General features: G+C 53.6%; 1 protein-coding gene across 1 annotated transcript; it reads left to right on the top strand.

The window, feature by feature from the left end:
* The first annotated feature begins 1757 nt into the window (after window positions 1–1757).
* On the top strand, window positions 1758–7488 carry Edn2 (endothelin 2). Its single transcript, XM_052717027.1, has 5 exons — window positions 1758–2076; window positions 2382–2538; window positions 3882–4004; window positions 4859–4957; window positions 6773–7488. The coding sequence occupies exons 1-5, from the start codon at window positions 2013–2015 to the stop codon at window positions 6864–6866; spliced, it is 537 nt and encodes a 178-aa protein (XP_052572987.1). The 5' UTR covers window positions 1758–2012; the 3' UTR covers window positions 6867–7488.
* Window positions 7489–13813: the final 6325 nt, after the last annotated feature.

Genomic DNA, 13813 nt, shown 5'->3' with positions numbered 1-13813 from the left:
TCTCTCTCTCTCTCTCTCTCTCTCTCTCTCTCTCTCTCTCTCTTGTCATCCTGGGAAGAGGCACTGTGACCTATACCTTTCCATCCCTTCTTCCCTCCTTACCCATTTTTTAATGAAGGAACTAAAAACTCTGCACAGACATGAAGAGATGCTGGATGGTCTGGGGTCCACAGTCCTGAGCCAGGTGAGTCCTCAGTCACTCTCTCTCCCTCCGAGTGCGTTCACAGGGATCCTGTGATGTGCCCTATGTACAGGGAAGGCCACAGGCCATGCCCTCTGTAGGGTTCTGGACCTCAAGAATATAAGATAAATCTATCTGCTACCATGAGTCAGGCAGGCCTAGGAATTCCAGGAACCTGAGGGCCTTTCCCACGCACCTGCAGGCAGGCTCCCTGAAAGGATCTACTTGAGTGGGCTCTGCCAGGCCAGGACAGGCACCTGTAGGCAGGCTCCCTGAAAGGATCTACTTGAGTGGGCTCTGCCAGGCCAGGACAGGCACAGAGCGGCTGCCGATGCTCTGAGTTGCTCATTCTGTCCCTTCCCTTCCCCACAGTGTGTCTTTGCTTTTGCCTTTAACAAGACTTCTGAGTCAGCCTAGGGACCTGAAGCAGAACGCCAGGCCCTAGAGAGCCATTCCTGCTGGCTTGCCTTCTCTTCCTCCTCTTGCCCCTTCTCCATTTATGTATTATTATTGTGTGCGCATGTTTGTGTGCATGTATGTACGATGTGCCTGTGTGGGTGTGGGTGCATGCGTGCTATGGCACAGGTGTGGAAGTCAGAGGACAGCTTGTAGGTGGCAGTTCTCTCCTTCTGCCTGATTGAGGCAAGGTCTCTCTTGTCCCTGCCGTGTGTTAAACTCCAGGCAAGCTGGCTTGCGCATTTATAGACAATTTTCCTGTCTCCACCTCTCACCTCACCGTGGGAATGCTGAGATCACACCTGCACACCACCCCTGGGTTCCCGGGCTCAAACGCAGATGAACAGGCTCGTGTGGCAAACACTCTCACTCTCTGGGCCACCTGGCCAGCCTCCCTGCTTCTCTGGTTTTGCATAAAGCAGCCACTGAGGTGAGTCAGGATATTCCGTTGTGTCCACAGTGGGAAACCCTCAGGACACCTACTGTGGGCCGGTGGAGCATCCTCCTAAAAGGGACTCCGAAGTATCTTCTCTATCTCAAGGGCGAATTTGAACTAAACAGGGTAAGGAGCCCCGTTTTGGTCTTGTTTTGCAAACAAGGACACAGAGGCCCAGGAGGCTATTCCCTGGCCGTGGTTGCATAACTGAGTAGTTTCTGAAAGGACCAGAACTCCTGCTACAGGTTGTGGGGGAGGGAGTGTATAGGGGGGAGTGTGTGACAATATTTCTTGGGTAAGATGAGGATGAGGCAGCCCCAGGCTGTCAAAGGTCAGGCATGAGCTGTGCCCTTCATGAGGCCAGCGGTCCAAAGGGGGTTCTGACTCGCCCAAGGCCATGAAGCCTTGAGTGGGCCTTTCGCCTCCCACGCAGTGAAGGGCTATCTTAGCTTGCTTCACAATGGGCAGATAGGAAGGTGGCAGAATCCCTGTACAGAGCGAGGCCTTTGCTTGGAGAGCTCCACTCCAGACTTCCAGTTCTGGAGCCGCGCCGCGGGGAGAGTGGGGGAGGGGTTGGGAGCATTTGGGGGTAACTTCAGAACTCCAAGGGGCCTTGGGCCTGCAGAGAGCCTGGGGACTCCTGAAGGTGCTCCAGTACAGCACAGAGGGTGGAGCCCAGCCTTCCACCTCCCTCCCCCTCACCGGGAGGCCAGGGCGGGCCAGGCACCCAGGGAGGAGGCGGTGTCCCTGGCTCTCTGCCCAAGGTGCAGCAGCTAGGCGAGGCGGGGCTGGACCAGCAGGGGCGGGCGCCCTGCCTGGTATTAAAAGGGGCGGTCAGGGCACCTCGGCAATGAGCTCCCAGCTCGGCTTAGCAGCAGGACGCTGACGACAGGCGCTCCCCGCTCCCCTGGTCCAGCCAAGCACTCTGCTGCCGCTGCAATGGTCTCCACACCTGCCGCCTGGTGCTCCATCGCTCTGGCCCTGCTTTTGGCCCTGCATGAAGGTGAGCTGCCCTCACTCATTGGTTGCTGCTCCGGGGTCTATCCTTTGGTATCTCCTCCAGGGGTATGGTGCTTCCCAAAGCCAACCAGGGGCATAGAGCAGGGAGCCCCCAGTAGGAGCTGCGTCTGCAGGGTGCAGGCACTGCATTGGTGGCTGGGACTTCCCCAGGCTAGCCAGAGTGGTTCCTGCGCATCAAGGGTGCCAACTTCCTTATTGTGCAAGAGGAGGAGCCCTGCGGGTCCCCATCCCAGGCAGACCAGGTGCCCTGACCTCCTCTCCACCTTTCTCTCTCCCTCCCGTGTGCAGGGAAGGGCCAGGCAGCTGCCACTCTGGAGCAGCCAGCCCCAGCACCCAAGGGCCGCAGCCCCCACCTGCGTTTCCGCCGTTGCTCCTGCAACTCCTGGCTTGACAAGGAGTGTGTGTACTTCTGCCACCTGGACATCATCTGGGTGAACACTGCAGGGTGAGCATCCACCGGGGCTGCGGGAGCCGGTCGGGGTGAACGCCTCTGGCAACCTCTGCAACTGCCTGGCTCACCATGGGGCTCAGATAGGACACTGCGAGCGTGCCCATAGTTACTAGTTATGAACCAACATGGGGGCCACCATAGTCAGGCAGAGAGCTGTGTACCCTTCAAATCCTCACAACAGCCTGTTAGGAAAGTGCTAGTTCCATTAGGGTACTGAGGCTCAGAGAGGTGAGGTGAGCTCTTCAGGATCACACAGGGAGAAGTGGTGGGTTCCTTCCCAAGTCTAAGGATGCTGGAGCTCAACCACACTTCCCCTGCAGAGAATCATCCCATGCATGACAGCAGCCATGCCCAGGCCATGCTCTGTGTGGAACACCACAAGTACAGTACCATCTGCTGAGCCCCCAGCCTCCCCACAAGGCAGGCACTGTGGCAGCTCCCCACAGGACAGACAAGAAGTCTGCCTGGGATACCCTGGCAGGAGCCAGAGCTGGGTTCTGCCTGCCCCATGCTGCCTCCAGGCCCCTGCATACCTCAGGTTGAAGTTTTTGTGTATGTATGTATTTTTTTTTCCTTCTCCAAATTGCATAAGGCAAGAGAAGCTGAGCATATAAGCGTGTGTAGAGCTAATCCACATCCAAACTCTGGCTCAGGGCGGGAACCCTGCCAGTCCCTGCGTGCCGGGTCCACCCAGAATCACTACAGTTCCAACTGCCAGGCCACCTAAAATTAGCTGTTGACCAAAGGTGTTGGGTGGACAAGCCTCGGGGCCCCTGCTCTGCCTCCCTTAGCCAAACTGGATCAGAAATCAATCCAATTACACTTGTATACACAAACACACACACACACACACACACACACACACACACACACACACACACACAGAGGCATATTTGTCACATTCCCCCAACAAATGAGGACCAACTAGAGGCAAGTTGGCTGTGAGCTAGGGGCTTCACTCTGGCAGCTGAACTGGCCTTCCTTCCTCATGGCCTAGACAGGGGGCTCCTTCGAGCACAGAAGACCAGTCCAGGCTTCCTAAGACCTGCAGACTCCACTCCTTACGTCCCCCTGCAGGAGCTCCTAGCAGATCAGTGTGCAGAGGCATTGGTAGGGGGGTCTGTGACTTTAGTAGCTAACTTAGTATGAGAAGGAGTGATGGGGTGGTCACCTTTCATGGCCATCCTGGAGGTGTGACTGGCTATTCAGTGGAGGCCGTCTCTGATGGCCAATGATGTGTTGTTTATCTAATCCCGCGTCTCTCCTCTCTTTTTCTCCTCTCTGCTTCCCCCCACCCCGTCCGTGTACACACTACCTTGCTGGCTTCCCGCCCACAGACAGACAGCTCCCTACGGCCTGGGAAACCCGCCAAGGCGCCGGCGCCGCTCCCTGCCAAGGCGCTGTGAGTGCTCTGCTGCCGGGGACTCTGCCTGTGCCACCTTCTGCCATCAAAGACCCTGGTAGGTGGACTCCTAGCCTGCAGGGGTGGGGATGACTGCGAGCCGGGACCAGGCCTGGAAGCAGGGTATCTGGGAGACTAGTAGAGGGCAGAGGCCCAGGGGAGACAAGCACTGTCCTAGAGCCCATAAGTACACTGGGTCCATGGCAGAGTCCCTTCCACAGAAATACCCAGAGTTCCTCCCTCTGCACAGCTCCACGGCTTAGGGGACCATCCATCCCCACTCCTGGGCAGGAGGAGAACAGCCAGGTGACAGCCCGGGCTCAGAGAGGGGCAAGCCTTGTGTCAGGCCCACAAGGAACCAGGCCTAACTGGGCTTCAGGTTCTAACCCGAGGCTCTGGCACTTCCTAAGTTGGTTTAGAAGAAAAAAATCACCTCTGTAGCTGGCAGTCTATGACAGGTACCAGCGTTGTCATTATTGTCAAGGAACTGGAGAATGGATGCCAGGTCTCCTTGGTTTTCCCATCTGTGAAGGGGAAGGCTACATTCCTCCCCTCCTCCTCCTGGGCCATTGAGAAAGCAAGGACTGTGTGTTCCAGTTCCCGTGACAGTTTACGAGAAACTCCTCCTCTAGAGCTGGGGCTCCACCCCTGCCTCAGTTTCCCCCTGCAACTGCAGGTGGCCAGATTCTGGGAAGGCCAGCCACCCATCTGCCTCTTTCTGAGGCTGAGAACACATTCCCAGTAGCTCAGTTTTCCTTGGTACCCACCCCGCCCGGGAGGGAAGGGTGCCAGGTGCGCGCAGTGTGGAAATGGATCTGCTCCAGAGGGCAGGGGTGGGGGCTGGGCTGGGCCTGAAGCCAGGTAGCTTCAGGGTTCTGGCCAGCCCCTCACTTGTTACCACTCTTCATTCAGGCCTGAAACTGTGGTCACCCCAAGCAGCCGGGCTCCCGGAGCTGTGTTAAAGACTGGCAAGAAGTGGGCTGCTGAGGGAGATCTCCTCCGAAAGCTAAGGTGAGGGTAATTGAATGGTTGGTCACTTTCTGTATGCTTTACACGTTTGCCTTATTCTCTGTGGGAGGTAGGACTCGGTCTTCATTGTCTATCCTAGAAAACTAAGGCTCAGAGAGGCGACACCATTTGTTTAGAGTCACAGAGCATCCATCACATCTGGATCTATTTTACATGCATGAGTGTTTTGCCTGCATGTATGTATGTGCACCACATGCATGAATGGTACCCTTACAGGTTAGAAGAGGGCATCATCTGCATGTAACTTATGTGCTCTAAGAAGAGGTCATTGGATCCTCTGGAACTGGAATTATGGATTGCTGTGAGCTGCCGTGTGGGTCTCTGCAAGAGCAGAAAGCGCTCTTAATGCTGAGCCGTTTCTCCAGCCCCAAGCCTGTTTTCTTCACTACTACATTCTGTGACCATCAGGTCTGGGTCAGGCCTTGAGGGCTTTAGCTGGGAATAACCAGTTATTCATTCAAGCATCTTCCCTGTACGGGGGCTTGGAGGGACTGACTCCCTGTGTCCCTTGCTCCTTCTATGCTCCCTAAGGGATCTCCCCAACTTGGTGGCCACAGGTGGCTCAGCACAAGGCCCACAAAATGTTTGTCCAAGCAAGCCGGCTTGAGGACAGAAACCTCGCCTTGGGCCGTTAGCAAAGGGACCCAGGGGCAGCTGGAGAGACAGAGGCTACTTGCCGAGAAGCCCACCCCAGCCCCAGACAGGCTTTGTGAGCTCTGGCTTGGGGCTGGGTTTCTCTGCGCTGCAGAGTTTGAAGCAGGGAGTTTGTAATGTCTATCCTGCAGGGTTTTCATGAGATTAGGTGTGCTAATATGTACGAAGCATGTCCCTGTGGAGCTCTAGAGGCCTTGGCCATACCTGCCTCTGCCATGAAGGGGTCCTTGGGGCCGGACAGTACCTGGAGTGGCTCTTTGGGAAAAGGAAGAAAAGGAGCCGAGATGGAAGGTTAGGCAGGCCCCTGCACATACTCAAGAGCTGCCTGAGAATAAGGGATGCTTTGCAAATACACATCACTTCACAGTGTGTAGACAGCTCAGCACTTCCCAGTGTGCAGAGAGATTGCTTGACTACCCAAGCATTCATCCTGGTGGCAATTTGGGTTGTTTTTTGCTATTGTTTTGGTTTGGTGTGGTTTGGTTTGAGACAGGATCTCACTCTATGTAGCCCAGGCAGGCCTTGAGCTCAGGGCTATCCCACTGTTTCAGTTCCTCAGGTACTGGGTCTAGTTGGTGTCTTAAAAGTAAAGAAAGGGCCTCAAAGAGGGTGAGCCCTGCCCACCCAGGTGTCCACAGCCTGGTCCTGAGACCCACCTTCTCACTCCCAGATATAACTCTTAGGGTCAGGAAGTAGATGGTAGAAAGTTCCCAGAACTGTGGCAGTGACCTCAGCCAAGCTCAAAGGGCCATGAGGACCATGCTGTGTGGACAAAGCCACCTTGCAGCAGACGGTAAACTGCAGACAGAGTAGGATGATGCAGTTTAGACAGAGGAAGATGGGCACTAGGAAGGAAGGGCATTCACACTGTGTGGGAAAAGGAAAGCACACCATGGGCAATGCCCCTCATCCTTGCAACATCTGATACTGAGCATAAGCACCGTCAGTGGCCCCATGAGCAGAAAAGCTCAGACCTAGGCCCAGACCTTGACGTGCAGACCTTGCTTGGGTCTGCGGCCACACTCTGGGGTCGCTGTTACCTGAGATCTAGGCAGAGGCTCTAGGCCCAACTACCTGCCTTCCAAGGGAGCCCTGGATGGCCTGTGTCTCCTGAGATGCTAACTGATCCTTCTCCACTTCCAGGGACATTTCTGCCACCAAGCTCCGCTTTGCCAGGCTACAGCCAGAGGTGACAAGAGAGTCCAGTCCTGCACACTCTAGACGGAGGAAGAGATAACCCTGTGAGCTGCGGAGCTATGGAGAAGGAAGCCCACGTGGAGACGGGGGGAAATGGGCAGCTGTGTGGGAGACCCTGTGCCTGCCTTCTGGACCAAGACCTCAGCCCGGGCTAGCCAGACCCATCCGATGGGTTCAGCACAAACTCTGGCCTCTCTTACACTGCCAGGGCCACCCTCAACACCTGAGCAGCAGTACAGCCTCCCAGGGCTGGCTGCTGGGTACAGTCCTGCTTGAAGGAGTTATGTGAGGCCAAATGAACATGCTAACTGTGTCCTGAGGAGTGTCCTGTTGGTTGGGCTGCTATCCAGGAGCAACCCACAGCAGGACACAATTACCTAAGCCATACCTGGAAACTGGGCGGACGGGGCATCCTGATGACTGACACCCTGCCTGGCCCCCATGGTCCTCTCTGGATCCCCCTCCCTAGAGGCCTTGCAATTTTGTTCTCTTGGGACACTTTTTTTTGAGGGGGGGGGCAGGGCCTGCTCTGCTTCACTCATCTGTATATAAGTTATTTGCTCTAAGAACTTTGAAGTTCTTCTTATTTATTTTAATGTATTTTTTTTAGAGCCTCGATTGTTTACTTATGAACTAATGTTTGTAATAAAGGATGAAATGGACTTCTAGGAGTTTTGTCTTAGCCAAGCAGAGGTGAGAGGTTCCTCCCAGGAGGGATCATTCGGGAGTTAAAAGGACACAGGGAGAAGAAGAAAGTTCAACAACATGGGTAGCTGGGACCCAGGTTCCCCCTGTCCCTTGCTGGGTTTCTCTGGCTACTAACGTGCCTTCTCCGGGCTTTTGCCTGTCATGACTTAGACAGCCATCTGCAGCTGTGACATCTGGAGTCACAGCAGACAACACAATGGCCAGGCCCTTCTCAAGAGCGTATTTGGATGAAGTTAGATCCATGAGAGAGCAGAGACCATCTTCAGCTCCAGAAAGCTTGTTCAGCCAGGGCCTGACTGGGAGACCACAGCACATCTGTCTGATAACAAGTGGAACCAGATGGATACATGTCTGTGTGCAACCTGGTGGTCGGTGATGGGCACTGAAACCTAGCCTCAACCTGGGCCTGGCCCTGACTCTTACTCTGGGCCTCAGAAGGTACAGGAATGAAATTTGACACTTCTCTGACAGGTTGAGCCCAGGGCTGGAGCCAAGCAGCACCCTCTCTGGGCCCAGGGACAGCCTGTGGTCTGGAACATTCCCGAAGCTGCCTGGACTCTTGGTCAGCTGAATCTCCCACAAGCAAGCTGTGTCCTATTCCCAGGGCTGGGAATGGCTGGCTCACACTGGGAGTGGCAGGCTGTGACCTGAGCCAGCTGTCAGGAAATATTTATGGAGCAGGCAATAATCATTTACATACCTGCTATAACCCTGCCTTCTTCACAAAGCCAATCCCAACCTCCTGGGAGAATAACACACGAGTACGTTTTGAGCTCCCACTCTACACCGGCATGCTTCATACTTTGTCGGATTAACCCATTTTGTCTTCAGAACACTGGGATGAGATTCCACAGCTCAAGCCTTCCAGATGAGGAAAGAGACGCACAGAGAAGAGCAGAGACTTCCCTTAGGAGGCACAACAAGTAAATAAAAACATCAGGATTGGGATTCATAATCTGTAGTATATATGCATGTGTAATAAAAGTGTGTTGGTTGAATTCGTGGATCTATACTGCAGTTTGACATTGAACTTTCTCCTTCTGAGCCTCGGTTGTCTCATTGAGAGAATGGAAAGTGATAATTCTCACTCCTAGGACTGTCAGAACAAGAAGTGGAAAGCTCTGGCCCCGGGGCCTGGGAAGCAGAGTGAACTTCTCGGGCTGTGTGGTGACTATATGTGGGATGGGGACAGAGCCAAGGGACTATGTTGGGGTAGATTGGGAACGGCCGAGGTGGAGGTGGAGCAGGAGAAAGGATCCCACAGGAAAGTGATGCTCCTTTGTTGCCCTCAAAGATGAGCAAGAGGCCAGTGAGGTGGTTCAGTGAGTAACAGCACCTGCTGCCAAGACTCTCGGCGTGAGTTCGATCCCTGGGACCCATGAGGTGGAAGGAGGGAACTGATTCCTGGAAATTGTCTGCTCACCTCGACATATGCACTGTAGCATGTATATACCTCTACACACACACAAAAAAAAAAAAATTAAAAATATAAAATAACATATTTAAAAAAAAAAAGATAAGCAAGACTGGAAGAGAAGGAAACCAGAATCAGGACAGGTGTGAGCAGGGAGGGAAGGCAAGGTGAGTGTGGAGTGACAGAGGAGTCCTCCAGAGAAGCCCTGTGGCTGAAGCAGGCAAGGGAAACATCCCCAAGGGTCTCCAGGGGTAAGTCAGAAGGGAAGCTTTTTCCTGCGGCCCCAGGGAGCCATGAGCAGTCTTAGTGAGTGGCAAGGACAAAGGTCAGAGGCAGGCTCCAGAACACTGTCCTCAGGGGGCTAGTCAGGGCTGAGAGTGAATGGGGGAAGAAGTGGCAGGGAAGTAAGGTCACATTCTGCCCCGGAAGTGCTGAGACCTCCTGGACACGAGGCCAGGGGCATAGCCTTGCCACTTGCTGCCCAGCATCCCGGGCCAGAGCACCCTGTCACACTCCACCTGGGCTGGCATGGGAAGCTCCCATTCCCGGCACAGTAGCCTTCCATTCAGACTGGTCCTGCCCCCTCTGAAGCCCCAATCCACAGCCAGTGGCCAGGGCTGACAGCCCCAGGGCCACCCTGGAAAGAGACATGAATGTCCTGGTGAGGAGTGTGGTGGCCACAGAGGAGGGTGCTCACTGCTTTCACCTCAGGCCTGGGACCCTGGTCAAAGTCTAGAGATGGACAGAGTGGCAAATACTGGCTGAAGTGACACCCATTCTCTTAGATCCTTGGTTGTAGAAAGAGATATCTGGCTTGTGCTCTTTCCTCAGGAGACCCTGTCCTGTCCCACCTCTCTGTACTGGAGCAACAGAGGGCAGAACCAAGGGGCCATATGTAGCCAGAGTCTTTCCCACAGCCTCCAGGTGGCAGAGACCCAGCAATGTGTATGTGTGGGGTGAGGGGGGGCGGTGGCCTGCAGTTTGGGAAGAACAGAAAAGCTGGAAGAACCTGGGAAGAACCACATTAGGAAGTCTGGATTTGGGGAACAAAAATCTCCTTTTTCTGCCTTTTCAAGAAACAATAAATCTTTTTCAAGTTTTAACTTCTTTTTACATTCATTTGGAAGAAATTATGCTACGTGCATGCCATAGCAAGCAGCGGGGTGTGGGGGGTGTTGTAGGGGTCAAATACAACTTGAAAATGTCAGTTCTCTTCCACCACATGGTTCCTGGGATCAAAGCCAGTTGTCACCAAGCTTTGCAGCAAGCACTTTTTATCTACTAAGCCATCTCACTAACCTGTTTCCCAAGCCTCTTTAAAGCAAAATCATGGTCTGTCAGCTGGAATCCTAGACAGAGAGAAGCTAGAAATGGAGATGACCCCAGTTTCCCTGGGGTATATTCGTAGGGGAAAGGGAGTTGCGGAGCAGGTAGAGGACTACATAGGAACTACATATGGATCAGGTACAGGCCAGGCCAGGAGGCTGCTGCCTGGACCATGGCTGCTTCCAGACATGCCTCATCCACAAGCCCAGGGAACTCATCACACACACAAACACACACACATGCCCACACATACCCCACCCTAGCCACCGCCTCCAATAGAGTCCAGGGTCAGTTCAGATAAACCATTTGCCTCAGAGCAATAAACACCTGGACTGTGGCCATCCATTCATTAAGTGGCGATAAATAATCATTGTGGAGACACTGGTGAGCTGTGCTGACAGAGGTAGTCCCTGCCTGGAGGGCCGGAGAGCTGCCCGACACAGAGATACACACAGGGCCTGAAGCATCCTGCAAGCTGATTGGCTCTTCACAGCAGCCTTGTGCAGAAGATTCTAGAATTATTACTCCCATTTCATGGATAAGGTAAGTTGGGCGTGGTGACCTGCACCTAGGAGATTGCTTGAGTCTAGGAATTTGGGCTAGCTGGGCAAGATAGTGAGACCTTATCTCTTTAAAAACAAGGAAGCGGAAGAAGAGAGGGAATGAGAGGAAAGAGAAAAGGACGGCCCACTATACTGGCACCCGCCTTAAATCCCAGCACTCAGGAGGCAGGGGCAGGCAGATCTCTGAGGGTTTGAAGTCAGTCTGGTCTACAGAATGAGTTCCAGGACAGCCAGAGCTACATAGTGAGACCCTGTTTTAAAAAACAGAAGGGGTAGGGGGGGACAGTGAGACCCCATAGCTTCATTTGTATTATTGTGGCATGTTTTTGAGTCAGGATCTCACGTAGCCCAGGCTGTCCTCAAATTCAATATATCCCCAAAGAGGACCTTGAACTTCTAATCTTCCTGTCTCTGTGTTTTGGGATTATATGAAGTGCTGGGGATTAAACTCAGGACTTCATGTGTGCCAGGCAAACACTTTACCAGCTGTCTTGAGAGTCCATCTCCAGCTTGGTGGTAGCTAAACTGGCATAAGCCCCCAGCCTCTTGATCTCATGCTCTTCTGACTCTGACACTGAGATGGAAACTTGGAGAAGGGAGTCCAGGGTGGCTTCCTGGAGGAGGTGACCTGAAGGAACAAACATCACTTGAATAGGGTGGGGAAGAAGGTCCTAGACCGGAAGCACAACATTAGAGAAAGTTCCTTTCCTCAAGGATGAAAGCTGTGCTCAGCTTCTCCCAGGGTATCCAAGAAGGGAGGGGGCTGGAAAAGTCTGGTAGGGTCTGCAGGAATGAGCCATGATGTCCTGAGTGCCATATTCAACCCTGGCATGGGGTGGTGTTATAGGTGGGGGACACTAGCAGCAACTGTCTCACACATGCACACACACACACATGCACACGCACACATGCACACGCACACGCACATACACAGACAATCACAGAAAAGGAGGGTACTGTCATGCTGGAAGTCTCTGCCATTGGTGCTTCTCACCTCTGGACACTACATGCTACCCTGAAGCTCTCCCAGACTGGCAAGGGGAAGAGATGGGAAAAGAAATACACTGTGAGCTAGACTTTAAAGAGCAGGACCAGAAGGGTTTGCTCACACTGGCATGAGGAACAAGGCACCACAGCCAGGGGAGCAGGGACAGGAATGTCTGTCTACAGCACGGAAGGGTCCAGGTGGGAAGAGGCAGCTGGCCTGAGCGGCAGGAGCCAGGTAGAGAGGAACATCCAGTGCCAGGAATTTGAACTCCAGTGATGGAGAGCTGGTAAAGGTTGCTAAGCAAAAGAGCCAGGACAGGAGCTGGCCTTGGGCTTCTGGGTAATCAGCAGCCCTTCCTGGGCCAGCGCTTTTAGCCTACAGAGGCCCTCCCAGCACCTCTTACAGAGAGTGGGTCTCGCCTTGGCCTGCCAGGGATCAGTGCCAAGAGCCCTCGGCAGCTCAGGAGGGGGCTGCTGGAGCCCTGGAGGAGGAATGCAGCCTAATTAATTCTCTGAAGCTCCCAGGCCTCGCCTTGTGGGAGCAGCTGCCAGGACAGGCCTGCCAGGGCCCCACCGGCCTGGCTGTCAATCATTCAGAGGTAAAGCCAGGGGAGGATGCAGGCTGGGAGCTGGGGGACAGGGACTGGGGCCAGCCCCTTGCCTTCAGGCACACACGTGTCCTCAGTCCCTTCAGAGTGAGCACGACAGCGGCAGCCAACAGGCCTTAAGGTACCACTGACACTCAAGGTGCCATTTCTCGTTTAATCCTTACAAGGGCCAGAAGCAGGCTACAGTTAATGTCTCCACTGGGCCAGGAAGGAAATGAGAAATGGAGAAATGAACTTCTCTCCTAGTGTCATGTGATCAGAAAGCTAAAGTGGGAAGCTGGGATTGGGCCCAAACATTCTGGGTCCTGACATTATGTGCATCAGAACCATAGTGCTGGGAACACTGAGGGAAACTGAGGCCCGCAGAGGCGTGGTGCCTTTCCCGGGGACAGTCAGATGAAAAAGAGCCTGGGACACAGGAGAGAATAAGAGCTACCAGAGCAAGGGTCTTGTCACTGAGGGTCCCTATCTACTTAGTTCCAGCTGCTTGGCTCCATTCTAGCAGCACAGTGACAGACCCACCAGCTGCTCTGCTGCGGGCTGCACATGCTCAGAGCATTCTTTGACTGTGTGCCCACACACGGGGGACACAGACAGTGGTTCAGAGGTGCTAGCCCCACTGCAGAAAACCATTGCAAAGAGGAAACAAGAGCTGGAAAGGGCAGGCCACTCACCCGACGACACCAACACTCTGCCATGGCCAGACAGCAGGCTGGGATAGGAGAATATAACCAGATCCCATCCCCGAGCCTTGGCTTCTGCAGCTTCAATGAGATGCCTGCCTTGGCAGAATTGCTCTGGTGTTCATTAGCAATGGGCATTATCCAAAAAGGCACTTAATATATGTCAGACACAATCCTGAGTGTTTACTTAAGGAAAAATAATTTGCAAACAAGAGTCTATTCATGGCTGCATAATATACCATTATAAAGTTGTTCCATGATGCATTGCTGCATATTTACATTTATACAGTTTCTTACCGGTGGGAAGTAGAAGATGCCCCTGCCCCAAACACCCCTTTCACATTGAGATGATTTCAGGTTAAAGACAGTGGGGGAGGAGGAAGAGGAGGAGAAAAGGAAGGAAAAGAGGAGGCAAAGGAAAGGTAGAGAAAGGGAGGGGGAGAGGGAGGGTAGAGGAAGGGGAAGGAGAAAAGGAGGGGGATGAAGGGAGAGGAAGGAAGGGAGAGGGATAGAAAGGAGGGAGGGGTGTGAGGTAAGGGGGGAATTGAGGGAGGAAGCGTGTCCTAGTTATAGCTTCTATTGTAAAACGCCACAACCAAAAGTTACTTGGGGAGGAAAGGGTTTCTTTCAGCTTACACTTCCACTAACCATTCATCACTGAGGGAAGTCAGTGCATAAAGTCAAGGCAGGAACCAGAG

This window comes from Peromyscus californicus, unplaced genomic scaffold (assembly GCF_007827085.1).
Source record: "Peromyscus californicus insignis strain IS unplaced genomic scaffold, ASM782708v3 Scaffold_5__1_contigs__length_169319896, whole genome shotgun sequence".
Classification (NCBI taxonomy): Eukaryota; Metazoa; Chordata; class Mammalia; order Rodentia; family Cricetidae; genus Peromyscus; species Peromyscus californicus.
The sequence above is the reverse complement of the archived record's forward strand: the minus strand, read 5'-3'. Positions and strand labels throughout refer to the sequence as shown.